Source organism: Polistes fuscatus, unplaced genomic scaffold (genome assembly GCF_010416935.1).
Source record: "Polistes fuscatus isolate 324 unplaced genomic scaffold, CU_Pfus_HIC Scaffold12, whole genome shotgun sequence".
In the NCBI taxonomy this organism is placed as follows: Eukaryota; Metazoa; Arthropoda; class Insecta; order Hymenoptera; family Vespidae; genus Polistes; species Polistes fuscatus.
The window spans coordinates 2,847,810-2,863,564 of record NW_025113020.1 but is presented as its reverse complement, the minus strand read 5'-3'; the positions used below and the strand labels follow the sequence as shown (position 1 = coordinate 2,863,564).

The window sequence follows — 15,755 nt, the reverse complement described above, 5'->3', positions numbered from 1 at the left end:
GATCCTGATAGCTCATCACATATTGTAAATTGTTTTTCACATGACTCTCATGCAAATGTACAGCCTGAAATTCCGTACTACAATCAACAAATACAATTGATAAATTCATCCACGAGAATTTAATAAAGTACACATGAGAAGTATCGCGGAATCTTAAAAAAGATTACGATAAAATTCCAATGATTTTAAATGGGGATTATTTTAATATGAATTTCGCATTGAATCCTTTGATTGATTTCCTGAACACCAAATTAAATTTAAAAATGTACAGCAATCGCACTGAATTGATAACAAAATCAAAACAAAGAATTGACGCTGTTTTTCAAAGATATATTGATCAAATCCAAATCAAAGCATTTATTTTATACTTCAGTTACCATAAGTCACTCGTGTCATTTTTGACTCTTTCGGCCTTTAGTCTATAAAAATCTATGAAATACATCATCATCATAATGGTAATGTTACGTCCTGTGGTGTAATAAAAAGTGTAGTTAGTTTCTGATCAAGCAGTTAAGCCTTTACCAGGGATGACCTCGTAACTTGGTTGGCGACTGATGATATTTAGATGTGAGAAACTAGAAGAGAAGAGGGTAGTTAAGTAAAGGTAAGAATTTGATTATGCTGCATGGCATAGTCCGACACAGATTTTTAAAAACTCCTGGCACTAATTGTAAAACGGTTAAAATAAGATGCTTATCTTTTTCTGTTGCTTGTGGGGTAGGCCTCAGTCTTTGTTTCGATCAAACACAAAAAAAATAATTCTAGTCGCGAATAATAATTCGTTTATCTTTAAATTTATTCTTTTACATTACCGATCTATCTTATAAAATGTTCCATTGATTTTACAGAATAGGATACATACTTATTAATAAAAACAGAATAATACAGATTTTCAATAGTAAGATTTATTTATTAATATTTTTTATACAGAAACGAAAACAGAATACGGATTTATTAATTAAAACTGTATGCAAACTTATTAATAAAAACTAAATTGCGGACTTATAAATTAACACAGGCTTATTGACTAATTGTAAAACAGAAATATTACACAGGTCAACAAAAAAAACTTTTTTTTTTTCTTGGTTTCTATTTTAATGCATAAATTCTGTGTGGATGAGAGAGTAAACAGCGTTTGTATGTGTGAGAAAAGACGATAAGGAAACTTAATCTTAATTCTTTTGTTACGTTGATGAGTGTATGGGTGCATTATAGAATGAAAGAAATCGGGACCGCGTGTATTTTGTTTTTGAATCTGTCATCTAAGGTTTCGTTGCACCGAAACGTCCCGAACATTCGCGAGCTGGAAGTACAAGAAGAATATCCTGATTTTTCATGATCGGGAATGATCGGGAAATTTCGAGAAAGAATTCAAGGAAATGGCGAAGACGATAGAGGGGGGATGATGAGTGTATATAAGCAACGAAAAGGACAAGCGGGTGGGCATTTGTTATTGTATTGTTTTTACGACGAGTGTGTTACGCGTGAAAAAGTGGACGAAAAAACGGCGAAAGGCGACGGCGAACGACGGTAACCAAGAATTAAAAGTACGACGATATCCTAGTTAAAAGTAAGATTTTAAGTAACACAAATAATACAACGAGTTAATTAATTATTAATTTAAATGATTATAGATATTTATTATTATTTTATTCCATCTCATTTCGTTATATCAAATTAAATCCTATTAAAAGTTATTAAATATTAAATAAATAAAGTAAAGTAACAGAAAATACATAATAAATCTTACAAAATTATATCGGGTTACTTGATGTATGCTTTTGGCGACGGAAATGTCAGGTGTAGCAGGTAAAAAAAAATTAAAACGGCTTAAGATGTAACAGTAATGTAACCGTGAACTTAGTTAATGTTTTAATTTAAAATATTTAAGGATTGTTTATTACACTCACATTTTCAGTTTAATTATTATCTCTACCAAAGACTGATATAAGACGTTTAGCATACGTTAAACCGTTAAAATATTAGTTGAATTTTTCTACACACGTTTATTCTTGTTAATATTATTATTTGTTTTCTTTTTACAGTGTAATATTCATTAGAACACTTAGATCCTTTACTTATACATGTATGTACACAATATAATAGAAAGTACAAAACATATACGTGTTCTTAAAGAAAAAGTTCTTCGAATTACTTTATGAAAAGTGTATCAAGACTAGTCGTAGAGAGGAAAAAAAGAGTCCCGGCAAAGAATTTTCAAGTTTATCTATTGACGTGCAATAAGTAATAAAAAGCGTTCTAAGTTTTGAAAATAATGAACACCGAAAATTCATTACACGAAGTTAAGGGAATATCTTATTATCAAAATAAGGTTCTTTCGATGATCAATTTTTCTGGATCGAAGAAAAAAGGATTTTTTTATACGTGGTTAAATAAATTTGAGTATGCAGCAGATATGTTCGAGGTACCAGATGATAAAATGAAAGAATTATTCCTTACATTGGTGCATGAAGATTTCCATGCACAAATCCAATTGTGTTTTCCTTATGTCAACTTCTCCAAAATTTCCTACGAACAAATAATAGAATATTACTTTCATTATTTTAAATCTCCCAATGAAGATCCACACAGAAGACGTTTCTTGTGTCGAAATCAATACGAACAAGAGTCGATAAAGAATTATGCCAATAGTTTACGAAAAATATGTAACAAGTACAACTTTCAACAACCTGTAGAAAAAAAGTTATATACAAAATTCATTAATGGAATACACGACGAAGAAATAAGAACAAATTTAAAAAAATTTCCTTGCTTGTCGTTCGGCGAAATTGTTTATTTTGCAAGTATCGTCAAAGAAAAGTGTGTCAAAGAAATAATTACATATTTAACTGAAGCTCTTTCTATGATAACTATCTACCATTCAGAAAAGAGTAGTACGTTTTATTACTGGATAAATAAATTTGAATATGTGGTAGATAAGATCAAGGTACCACGTGATAAAATAATTCAATTCTTCAATAAAATGGTGGATGATAACGTTCATACGTCTGTCAAGGAAACTTACCCTTCTGTCGACTTCTCTAAACTTTCATACGAAGAGATAATAAACCATTACCTCCGTTTTTTTGCCTCGCCATATGTAAATAACGTATACAGAATTCGACTGATGTATCGACAACAATTTGAGCAAGAATCGATAGAAAGTTATGCTGATAATTTACGAAATATATGTAACAAGTGCGATGATAATAATCAGTTAAAAGAAAAGTTACGCGAGATGTTCATTTATGGAATACGCGATGATGATGTAAAACATCATTTGAGTAACACTCCTAACTTATCATTCGATGAAACAGTAATGAAGGCCATTGAATTTGTAAATGTTAAAGAAATAACTTATTATATAGATCATGCTCTTTCTATGATTAATATTTACAATTCAAAAAAGGAAGGTCAATTTTATGCGTGGTTAAATGAATTTGAATATGTAGCAGATATTATCGGGGTACCAAATATGAAAATGATTCAATTTTTCTATAAAATGGTAAATAATGATATCCATACTAATGTCCAAAAGGCTTTCCCTTCTGTCAACTTTTTTCAACTTACATACGAAGAGATAATAAACCATTACTTTATTTATTTTGCTCCTTCTTATAAAAGTAATTTATATAAAATCCGTTTTTCCTGTCGAAATCAATATGAAAAAGAAACGTTAGAAAAATATGCATATAATTTACGAAAAATATATAATAAATGCAATGATGATAAAAATCGATTAGATGAAAAATTATGCGACCAATTCATTAAAGGAATTTACGATGATGATATAAGAAATTATTTAAGTACAATTTCTGACTTATCGTTCGATGAAATGGTAGTAGAAGCTGTTCAATTTGAAAAATGTAATCTGATACCATATTATATAAATCGTGCTTTTTCTATGATTCGTTCTTACAATCCAGAGAAGGAAGGTGATTTTTGTAGTTGGTTAAATAAATTTGAGTACGTAGCAGATTGTATCAGGGTACCACATATGAAAATGGTTAAATTCTTCTACAAAATGGTCGATTATGATGTCCATTTGAGCGTAAAGGAAGCTTTTCCTTTTATCGACATCTTTGAACTTTCATACGAAGAAGTAATAAACGATTACTATTTTTATTTTACCCTTTCCACTGAAACATATTTATACAGAAGTCGATTTGTCTGTCGGGAACAATATGATAACGAAACAATAAAGCAATTTGCTGATAGTTTATGGGAAATATATAAAAAGTGCAATTATAGTATTCCTAAATATAAAAAATTATGTGAAGTATTCATTAATGGAATCCTCGATGAAAAAATACAAATTCATTTAAAAAATACTCCTAAATTATTATTCGATGAAATAGTAGCAATGGCCGTTGAATTGGAAAATGCTAATGAAATAATTCATTATCTAATTTTAGAAATTCCTATGATTCATATTTACGATCCAGCTAAGGAAGGTATGTTTTATTTGTGGTTAAATAAATTTGAATATGTGGTGGATACTGTCGGAGTACCAAATTATTTAATGGTTCAAATATTTTATAATATGGTCGATAATAATGTCCATAGGAATGTTAAGATGACTTTCCCATCGGTCAACTTCTTTAAACTTTCATACGATAATTTAGTAAACCTTTACCTTCGTTATTTTGCTCCTAGCGATGAAATTTATTTACACAGAAAACGTTTTTATTGTCGATATCAATATGAACAAGAAACGGTAGAGAATTATGCTAATCATTTACAGAAAATATATAATAAGTGTAAATATACGTGTCAAACAGATGAAGTATTATGCGACCAATTCATTAGGGGAATCACCGATGACGATATAAGAAATCATTTAATTAAAATTCATGGCTTATCATTCTGTGAAACAGTAATAGAGGCCATTGCAGTTGCTAAAGAAATCAATTTTTCGCTAAAGGAAATAAGAAAAAAATCTTAAATTAACTACAGGACCTTAAAAAATAAACAGATAAGGCAGCGTGTAATAGGCGAACCGTAAATTAATGTAATATTTTATTTTGTATAATTTACGAAGATAATTAACTAATGAAATAATATCACCCATTATGTTAACATTTTTCTACAAGAATAAGAAATATTCTAAACTAGTTTTTTTGTTATTTTATCGATTATAAACAAAGAAGTTCTACTTTGAAACGAAACCCCATTACACTGGTAAAAATGAAAAGAAAATGAAGTAAGAACAAAAAGTTTTGTTTCTATCCTTAAAACAGTATTCTTTGTAAGTTACCGAAAATGTTCAAAGATTTATTATTGGATCTTGCACAATTAAGGAAATATATTTTTATGTAGTAGTTGTGTTAGTAAGTAGTGAGAGATAGGAAAAAGAAAAAGATTGCCACACCAAATGTGTGGCTTCGTTTGTTTATTTAGTTTAAGATATCGGTGATAAGTTTATTCAGATACCTTTTTTGTTAAAACTGTTGTTTTATCTTTTGTTCAATTTATTATCGTTGAGATTGGTTTTGTGTGTGTGTTTGTGTGTATGCGAGGCTGGCTTCAGTGTGCGTGCCAGAAATAAAGAAAAGAATGTATTGGAAGTAAATTTTGAAGGATTAAGAGAACAATGAGAATATATTGAGTATTGAGAAAACATTGCGAAAAGCTAGCGAGTATACGAGAGTATTTTAGAAAGAGAGAGAGAGAGAGAGAGTATATCGAATAGTACATTGTGAGATTGTGAGGAAAAAAGAAAAGCGAAACTTTAATTTACAAAACTTTAATTTGTAGTTATAATTCATTAATAAATAATCGTTTCACATTTTCGTTCGTCAACAGGTGGGAACTTTTATTTCATTTAAAATAAATCACCCAGATCCCACAATACTTAAGATATAAACATTTTTTTTTTCTACACTAAATTTTTTTTATCAATAGGACGAAAAAAAGTGATAATTGTTATCTAGAAAACAATATTGTTTATTTAAATTTTTTATTAAATAAGTATACAATTTATTTATGATTTTTATACAAAGATTGATTATGAGTTAGCACATGAAGTTACGTCATTTCGTCCAGTCAGTTTTTTATCAATATTATCCAAATTCTTTGAAAAAATGCTAATTAATCGTCACTTAAAAGTTTTAAATACCCCAGTATTCTCTGAGAACCAGTGAAAGTCTCGAAAACAGCAGTCCACAATTGAGCAAATCCATTATCATATCTACCATAAGTTCTTCTTTGGTATTTTCCGTCATTAATCGTGAGTCTTTCACGTTCGGCCGTTTTCTCCGCTTTGTTAATATACTGAACAAATTTTTTTTAAATTCACACAAATGTTTGAAACCTTCAACTTGATATATCAATCATAAGATTGTTGAAAAATTTATTTTTGCATATTTTTTTGTTTCTTAAACAAATGGAACATTGTCAGAAAAAAAACAGTAATTTATTCAAAAAAAATTGTAACTTTTGTAAAAATTAAGATATCGTAATTTAAAAAGAAATCAAATCGGAGCTTATAATAATGCGGCTTTTCGAACAAAAAGAAAATATTTTCTTTCATTTATTTAACATTAAATGCTTAATTTGTGGATAAATAAAAGACACAATAAAAAATCATGTATTAAGAATTATTATTGATATCATATATATTTTTATGACATAATTTATTTATATATTATGTATCAAAAAAAGCAGCGTCAATTTCATTTTCACTGTCCGTCTTCGAAATATGAAATGATTTCTCGTTGGCGAGTTACACGCGCCACTCGTTCAGCCGACCGTTGTTCCATTTTAACCTAATAACAGAAAGAAAAATATATGTGACTTATTTTTCTTATTTTGTAACTTCACTAGTGGCAAAGGAAAACGTTAAAACGAACAAAAAAAATGTGTTCACTTGTCTGCGAGTTCAGTTTACGTCGTCCATAAACGTGAGTCTTTTGTGTCCGTTCAAAATTTGACCTGTTTACAGTAACTGTAAATAGTTTACAGTAACTGTACAGAACCTTTATCCTTGAATGTTCTGTTTCACTTTCATGTGTATTCACTTTGTAGAAAATTATTTTTCAAAATAGTTTTGGCACGGAAACGAAAGACCCATGTTTGCAAACGAAAGATTAACAATACACACATACTTTTAACACTAACACTGCTTTTCTGTTAACTTTCTCAATCAATCTTCACAGAATTAATAATAATAATAAAATGAAGAACAATTATAATATTTACCGTAAACGCGTTGGTAATCCTAAGGGTTTAGACTAAATGATGTGTCACTTCCTGAATATCTTTTTCGTAATACAATTAAAATCATTTCGTATGTTAGGTCGAAAGGGTCGACAGGTGTTATCATTTTACTAATATAATCGAAATCTGACTTATGTAATATTTTTAAAAACATATATTTCTTTCCTTCTTCCGTGAACTTATTTACCTCACTCGAAATATCATAAGATAGTATCCATTCTTCAAAATTCATCATTTCAAGCTCGAATGTTTTGTTAAATAATTTATGACAAAGATTCAAATTTAACAGCTGCTCGACCAGTTTATTTTCGATATTCAAAATGAAAACGATATAAACCCGCAGAACTCGGCTTCGTGAGTCTATGTACTTCGAAAAATAGAATGCTACTTATATGTTTTATAGTGTAAATGAACTTTTGATATGATGAAACATGACTCACAATTTGTTTATTGATACCTAAATATAATGATGCATACTGATGATACGATAGTGTATAATGAATGTTTGATAATCTTGTATGACGATGCACATTGATATGATAAAGCATAATGACTGTGTTTATAATGATACCCTAATGAAACTAAAATTTAGAAGATTAACATAAAACTGAGTTTTTATTCGTAAACAAAAATCCTGTACGTTATTACAATGATTATTAAAAATTATAATTTTCAATCTCATATTTATGTAATAATTGTTTTTTAATTGATACCTAAAAAAGGTAATATCTTTTTAATTGATTTTAAATGTTTGATAGATAAAAACGAAAATTGTTAATTGTTCCTCGAAACGATTTTGTTATTTATAGTAGTTTAAAAAAAAAAATACATAATGTAGTTAAAATATTTATTAAAAGATTGACGCAGTAAGTAGTACTATCATACTAATAATTATTTTTTAATTGATACCAAAAAAAGATAATATCTTTTTATAATTGATTTTAAATGTTTGATAGATAAAAACGAAAATTGTTAATTGTTCCTCGAAACGATTTTGTTATTTATAGTAGTTTAAAAAAAAAAATACATAATGTAGTTAAAATATTTATTAAAAGATTGATGTAGTAAGTAGTACTGTCATACTTACATTAGATTATTAAGTATAGATAATTGGATGCATTCGTAGTCATAAATAAATAGGCAACAAGATATCAAAGGTTTAAAGTTCTATGAACATGTTGGACACATGTTGGATTACAATATTGAAAATACTTTAAACTTTGCATAGTTATGTCATTTTTATATACACAATAAACAAAAAGAAGAATAAATTGATAACCGTTGTTATTTATCGTTGTTCAAATTCACAATAATATCTATTAACTATTTGTAATGCTGAAGTATAGTAACACTTTAATCAAGGACAAATTTTAGGTTCTAAATATCAGTTTCTTGCTTCTCCTGTCATTCAACAGTTTATATTAAATACAAAATCTATCATTGTCTATCAAACAGTCAGGATATTCGTTAGAACTTCTGTATTCTTATTCTTGTTAACATTATACAGTTGTAGTTGAAATTTTTAATCTACGATTCGACATTGTGATTTATCTCTCATGTGTGCATTAAAAAAACTAATTCTAAATATGAAGCAATACATTTTTTAAAAGAAAGAAAAATAAATTTTCAAAGTTCATTACAAAAATACAAACTGTTCGATAGTAAAAGTTAAACGAAGGAAACCAAGAAAATAAAAAAGAATATATTTAAGAAGTTATTAAGTAACGTGATATAAATATCAAAAGCTTTTATTTGTCAATGAAATTTTGTTAAGTCCGTTAAGAAAAATATAAAAGTGTTCAATAGCATAAATTAAACGAAGGAAACAGAAAAGTCAATTAATTTATGTAATTACGTTGCTATATAAATTATTAAAATTAAATAATGAGTATAATATCGACAGAAACATTAACAAGATTTCAACAATTTTCAATATTTAAATTTAATCCTATGAATATGGACCTTCTTAAATGGTTAAATTGGTTCGAGTATATGGCAGTTCTTGAGAAATTCAAAGATGATGAAATGGTTTCGACATTATTAAAATGCTTAGAATCTGTGGTTCTTATGAAAATTCAGGAAAGTGTAGCACCTACCGATATGGTAGATCTTTCATACGATAAGCTTCTATCCCTGTTAGAAGAATTGTATTCATCTCTTCGTGGATCGGACGCAGCTGATTATCGTTTTTTGACTCGATTTCAATATCCTTACGAAAATATACCACAATTCGTTCTTGCTTTAAGGAAATTATCTAGCAAATGCAGTCCAGCTTTAAGATCACATCACGAGATAAAGCTTCATTTCATACGTGGATTAAAAAACGAAATAACAAGAAAGATATTAGAAAAAAATGTAAACATATCATTTGGTTGGGCAGTTTATTTTGCCAACCATATGGAACTATCTACGAATGTAAATTTTGATAGATATCATTTTTTAAATGAAACAATTTAATTTGACTATATGTATATATATATATGTATATATCAACAAAACAGATAGAAATGCAAGAAGAAATAAAAAGACAAAAGAAACTAAATTTGTTTCGACTATTGAAGAACAAAGTAATTTTAAATTCGTAAATATTATGAAGTTGTATTGTAAGACGTAAGAAATTTTTATTTGTAAGTGTGAATTGTGTTATATGCTTTGATATAGCACATTAAATCATTTAATCATATTGATACTTTGATAAAGGATATATTTTATGCGTTAAATATTTGTCCTTTATTTCTTATGTTTTTAAACATTTAAATTTAAAAACAGTATCTATTAATGTTGATCCGACGGTCAAGATATATGTTAGAATAAATTTTAGGATTTATGTAATAGTTTCGTAAACTATAATAAAGCACAATGACTTCGTTTACATTGGTATCTTTTTCTGGTTAAAAAGAAGAAATCTACATTGAACGTGCGTTTTTATTAGTATAGAATAATCCTGCACGTTGTTAAGAATATTAAAAATGTTAATAACGTATTTTATTTGTTTGTAACATTAATTTAATATTGAAGGCGTTTAATTTGTTATTAATTATAAATATTTAGATATCTTTTTTAGGTTAAAAAGAAGAAGTCTACATTAAAGGTGTGTTTTTATTAGTATAGAATAATTCTGCACCTTATTACGACAATTGAAAATTTTAATTGTGTATTTTATTTGTTTGTAACATTAATTTAATATTGAAGGCGTTTAATTTGTTATTAATTATAAATATTTATATAGATATCTTTTTTAGGTTAAAAAGAAGAAGTCTACATTAAAGGTGTGTTTTTATTATTAGTATAAAATAATTCTGCACCTTATTACGACTATTGAAAAAATTTCAATTGTGTATTTCAATTGTTTGTAATACTAATTAATTATTGATAGCGTTAAATTTTTTATTGATTGTGAACATTTCATAAACGAAAACAAAAACATTGTTAATGACTCTTATAATTATGATTATTAATATTAGCTTCTTTTAAAAAATATATTTTTGGTTATTTTATATTAAAACAGATATAGCAGGCAGTTCTGCTTAATTATATTAATTGATAGAAATTCGATGCGTTCGGCTCTGAAATTTAAACAAAATTACAACGTAATATTCAAATATCATAGAAAAATAAAATGCGTTGAACGATGAAAATGTTAAAGATTTTTGTTATTTTATAAATGCGTGGTATTGTTAATAGATTGATAAACAAACGCAAATCAGTAACCGTTTTATTTATGAGACGTTTGTTTATCGCATTATTATTTCAGAGAAGAACTTATGATAGGAACTGTATATCTTCCCCCTCGACTCTTTCGTATCTAAATAATTAAAATTTTAATATAATACAAAGTCAATCAGCGTCTGCCATGATTGTGTATCAGTGAAACTTTTGTATTTATATTTTTATCAACAATATATCTCTGATAAAAATTCTACACCATCATTGTGTCACCCTAATCCTTTACTTTTATATAAAGATAAACAAAATATTTTTAAATACAAAATATTAACGTTTTTTATAAAAACATGTTTAACATTGATTTGATATATCTGTTTATTTTTATTTATAAAATAAATAAATATATATATAAGCATTAAAATAATTATATAAAAACGATAAAAATGCTAAAATCAGAGCATTATAATCTAAAAGTTTATTGATTAAGTGGATTATTCCCTTTATACACATGCGTAACATTCGAAAAGTCGTATAAACAACTTTCAATAAAAGTAATTTACATAGAGGACAAAGGCCCAGTCTGAAGGGGAATTTCGAAGAGGACGGTGCTCCGAACATATACTCCGAGCTTTTAGGCAACAATAGACACTTCTATTGATTAATTAACAATTATTATAATAATCTTTTACACTCTTTTCATATTTTAGATTGTTTAAATATATATATTAGATTAAATATTACATACTTATTAACATACTTTGAATATTAATATTAAAATATTATTTCCAGGATTCGTAAACTTTCAACTGTTACAATGTTGTGCTGAATTTTATTGTATAGAAAAAAAAAAAACAGTTGTTTAGCATGTTTTTTCTTTTTACCTGGATTAATATTTTAATTCATTGCACCTAATATTTAAAACAAAACAGAAAAACAAATTAAAAAAACTTTTATATTTTTTAGCACGACAATATATTACCCGTTTTTGAGGTTATTTGTTCCATATTTTTGTTTCACTTTCACCAATGGATACTTTTATATTTTGTATGTAAAATGTTTCGATAAATGCATTAATATCTTGATTACATCCATGTTAACAAATTATTGTGTATACCGTGTCAAAATATTATATCATTATACTTATAATACATGTTTACAGATACGTTCGGAAAACAAATGAGATTAACGGATAAAAATGTTGCGTGTTGTAACGTTTTTCATTTGTTTATCTTTATTCGTATACTTTCTTAAATTTAAATCTTTAGTTTCTTCATATCTTATAGGTTAGAAAGTGTCAGTATTTATACAAAAAAATATCATATTTGTAATATATAAATTTTTACCACTAAACGTACGATAATTGATTCGGTTCCAGTCATAATGTCAATTGTAAATGCAACGAAAATGCTGCAAGTTCATAATTTCGATATAATACTTTCTAATTTACATAAACGTGACTTCTTTATATATAGAAGCGCTATATACATAATTAAAAGTAAACTTGTATCCGATGGTATTTCTCGATATTCGAATTCTTAATCCCTATAAACTGTTTGTAATGTTGAAATATATTGACACTTTCATAAAGGACAAATTTAATCTTCAAAATATTATTTCCTTGCTTATCCTGTTATTTAACAGTTAAGTTTAAATACAGATTAGATTATTATCTATCAAACGGTCAGGATATAAATTAGAATTTCTGTATTTCTATTCTTGTTATACATTATACATTTGTAACCAAAACTCTTAATCTTAAACGAATAATTAAAATTAATTAAATAATTCTTAAATTTATAAACATTAAATAAATAATTCTAAATTAAACAAATAATTCTAAAGATAAAACATTGAATTCTTTAGAAACGAAATTGATTTCGTAAGTTAATATAAAGTGTGAATATAAAGTGTTCAGTAGTGAAAGTTAAACAAAGGAAACAAAAAACAAAGGACATTTAACAAGTTATCAAATTACTTGGTGGTAAAGATCACAAAAACTGATATTTGTCAATTAAATATTGTTTTTAATGGAAAGAAAAACTCATGATGCAACGTTTCGAGAGGAGCTACTTATCGAATATGACCCGAATACTACGCACTTACCAAAATGGTTAAATTATTTTGAATATATACTCGATATTTTAGAAATAAGAGATAATTATAAGTGTTTATTTCTATTATATATGCTAAAACCTTCTGTAATAAAGAAAATTCGAGAATGTTTCAATTCAAATTGTTTCAACACAGATAATCTTTATTACGATAAACTCGTGTTCCTGTTAGATAAATTATTCTCGTACCCTCGTGGAATAAATCTAGCGGACAGTTGTTATTTGTTACGAGACCAATTTCCGAACGAATCTGTAGAACACTACATCACTACTTTAAGGAAATTATTTTTTAAATGCACTTATACCATTAGACATACGACTAACTTGAAGCATCGATTCATAATTGGATTACATAACAAGGAAACTAAAAATTTTTTGAAAAATAATAACAGCTTATCATTTGGAGAGGCAGTAGTTGTCGCTGTGTATATGGAGTGTGAAATGAAACGATCAGGGAAATTAATTTTAGATTAAAATCATTTAATGCGATTATATTTTTCACCATGCGAGTATATTTTTTTATACAATTATCCTGCACGTTATTAACAACCATTAAAAATTATAATTTTTGATCTTATTTCTTTGTAACACTACGTTGATATTAAAAACAATGAATTTTTTATTAATAGGAAGACGAAAATGAAAATTATTATTTGTTCTATTCAACTTCTTGATACTTTAAATACAAATAGTTTACTTTATTCATAGAGAATTATAAATTTTTATTCATAATATATTACAAATTTTAATCATTTTGATACTTTCTAAAATACACGAATACAATCATTCCTTTGCATATTCGTATAGTCCAATCATTATATATATTTAAAAAGGAAAATGAACTGAATAGGTTACTTTTTTTTGTATAATGTAGAGAAGACTTAAAAAAACTTAACCTCAAATTGTCGACCGCGATTTCATATAAGTTTATCTTATATATAAGCTATATATTATATATATTTATATAAATTTAAATAATATAATATAAATAATTAATATAATATATATATTTAAATATATATTATTTAATTATAATTATTATATATATATTATATATAATATAAAATAATAATATATTATATATTATATATAATATATTATATATATAACAGAACATATATGGCTCATTGGTACTTCCGCATAACGACTTTCGGCATGTCTTGCTTCAGATTTTTTTCCGGTTGCTTTATTAGAATCCTTGTCTGCGGTTGCAGCATTTGCTTCTTTAGATGTATCTTCCGTAGCAACAGCAATGGCATTAGTAACAGCGGCATGAGTAGTAGTAGTTGTAGTAGTAGAAGATTTCTCTAATTTCTTTTCTTCTTCCTCTTCTTCTTTTTGTACTTTTTCATTGACAACTTCTGAATCTTCCTCTTTTACCTTCTCAATTTTAACTTCTTCTGCCTCGTTCTTTTCATCCTTCTAGTCACGTTTTTTATCCACAGATTCTTCCATATGTTCACTTTTAACAACAGGTGCTTCTGCTTTTTCATTATCAGAGGTTTTATTGTCCTGCTGTTCCTTTTTGGCAGCCTGATTTTGTTTAGAGGCAGGAATTGGTTTAGAAGATTTATCGTTGCGATGTTGATTTTGGTTTCCATTCATACGTTGATTGCCAGACTGGGGTGCACGAGATTGTTGTGCAGATGAGCCACGTCGCCCAGCAGGGCCATCTCGGGCTCGATTGCCCATCTTGTACGGTTGAGGTCGTTGATTCTTGACTGGGTGTCTTACTGGACGATCATTAAATTGTCCAGAGGAAAAGTTTTGTTGATTTGGAAAATTAGGTCCCGGTCCAGAAAAATTATTTCCAAGGCTGAGTAAAGATGGTACTTGCGGTTGCGTTTCTTGTTGAGTACGTAACAAATTTGAAAGAAGATTACTAGCTATTTCTAACTGGGCTTGCGGAGAAGCCAAAGATATATTATTATTAGGAGTAGGTAAAATTCCTCTTCCAGGCATCATTCCTTCTTCCTAAGGATTCATACCGCTATTTCTCCTCCTCCACCCATACCACCACCCATATTACTTCCCATTCCACCACCTCCTCCTCCAATATTGCCAGGCCTTTAGTAAGATAATCATTCTTAGCGTCCTGTATCATTCTCGTGACTTTATTCCGTACATCCTTAAATCCTCCCCATTCTTTAGCATTCTTATTCTTCTTTGCCTTAGCGTAAAGTTTATTCTTAATATCGGTCCTTATTTAATGAATTTAATTATATTAATTTCACGTTTGAATGGATTTTATTAGTTTCGGCACTATTTTAACAATCCACACAACGTAACGGAAGTTTCAATGTTTCCGCCATCTTGAAAAAACAGTGTAAAATTTGTGTATCTTTTGCGACAACTCGATACCCTGTAAACTTGTCATTGTAAGATAAAAATAATTAGCTGAAAATTCCACGGCTAAAAAGTGAAACTGTTCAAGTTTTTACTAACTTCGTTAAGGAAATAAGGAAGGAATGTTAGAATTCAAAAGATATATATATATATATATATATATATATATATATAAGAAGAAGAAGAAGAAGAAGAAGAAGAAGAAGAAGAAGAAGAAGATATATATATATATATATGTATATATAATAGGTCTTATTATTAGATATGTTTTTATTTACTTATAAACAATTCAAAATAAAATACTGTTTAATTTTTATTCGATTCATGACATAATGAGGAATTTAATTATTTCATTGTCAGGTTGATTATCGAAATGAATTTATCACTCAATTAATTCGGATATGTCATAAATAG

General features: G+C 27.4%; 1 protein-coding gene across 1 annotated transcript; it reads left to right on the top strand.

Moving 5' to 3' along the window:
• The first annotated feature begins 1,473 nt into the window (after positions 1-1,473).
• Positions 1,474-14,271, top strand: LOC122513158. Its single transcript, XM_043629430.1, has 6 exons — positions 1,474-1,570; positions 2,046-3,650; positions 3,744-4,250; positions 4,359-4,454; positions 9,122-9,589; positions 14,165-14,271. The coding sequence occupies exons 2-6, from the start codon at positions 2,276-2,278 to the stop codon at positions 14,269-14,271; spliced, it is 2,553 nt and encodes an 850-aa protein (XP_043485365.1). The 5' UTR covers positions 1,474-1,570; positions 2,046-2,275.
• The last annotated feature ends 1,484 nt before the right edge of the window (positions 14,272-15,755 follow it).

Bases quoted from the DNA above. Each gene is read 5' to 3' on its own strand.
- LOC122513158 (XM_043629430.1), top strand. From the start codon at position 2,276: ATGAACACCGAAAATTCATTACACGAAGTTAAGGGAATATCTTATTAT. The intron at 3,651-3,743 runs GTCGAAATCAAT...AAAATCGATTAG, and splicing joins ATATAAAATCCGTTTTTCCT to ATGAAAAATTATGCGACCAA. The intron at 4,251-4,358 runs GTATTCCTAAAT...TCGATGAAATAG, and splicing joins ATATAAAAAGTGCAATTATA to TAGCAATGGCCGTTGAATTG.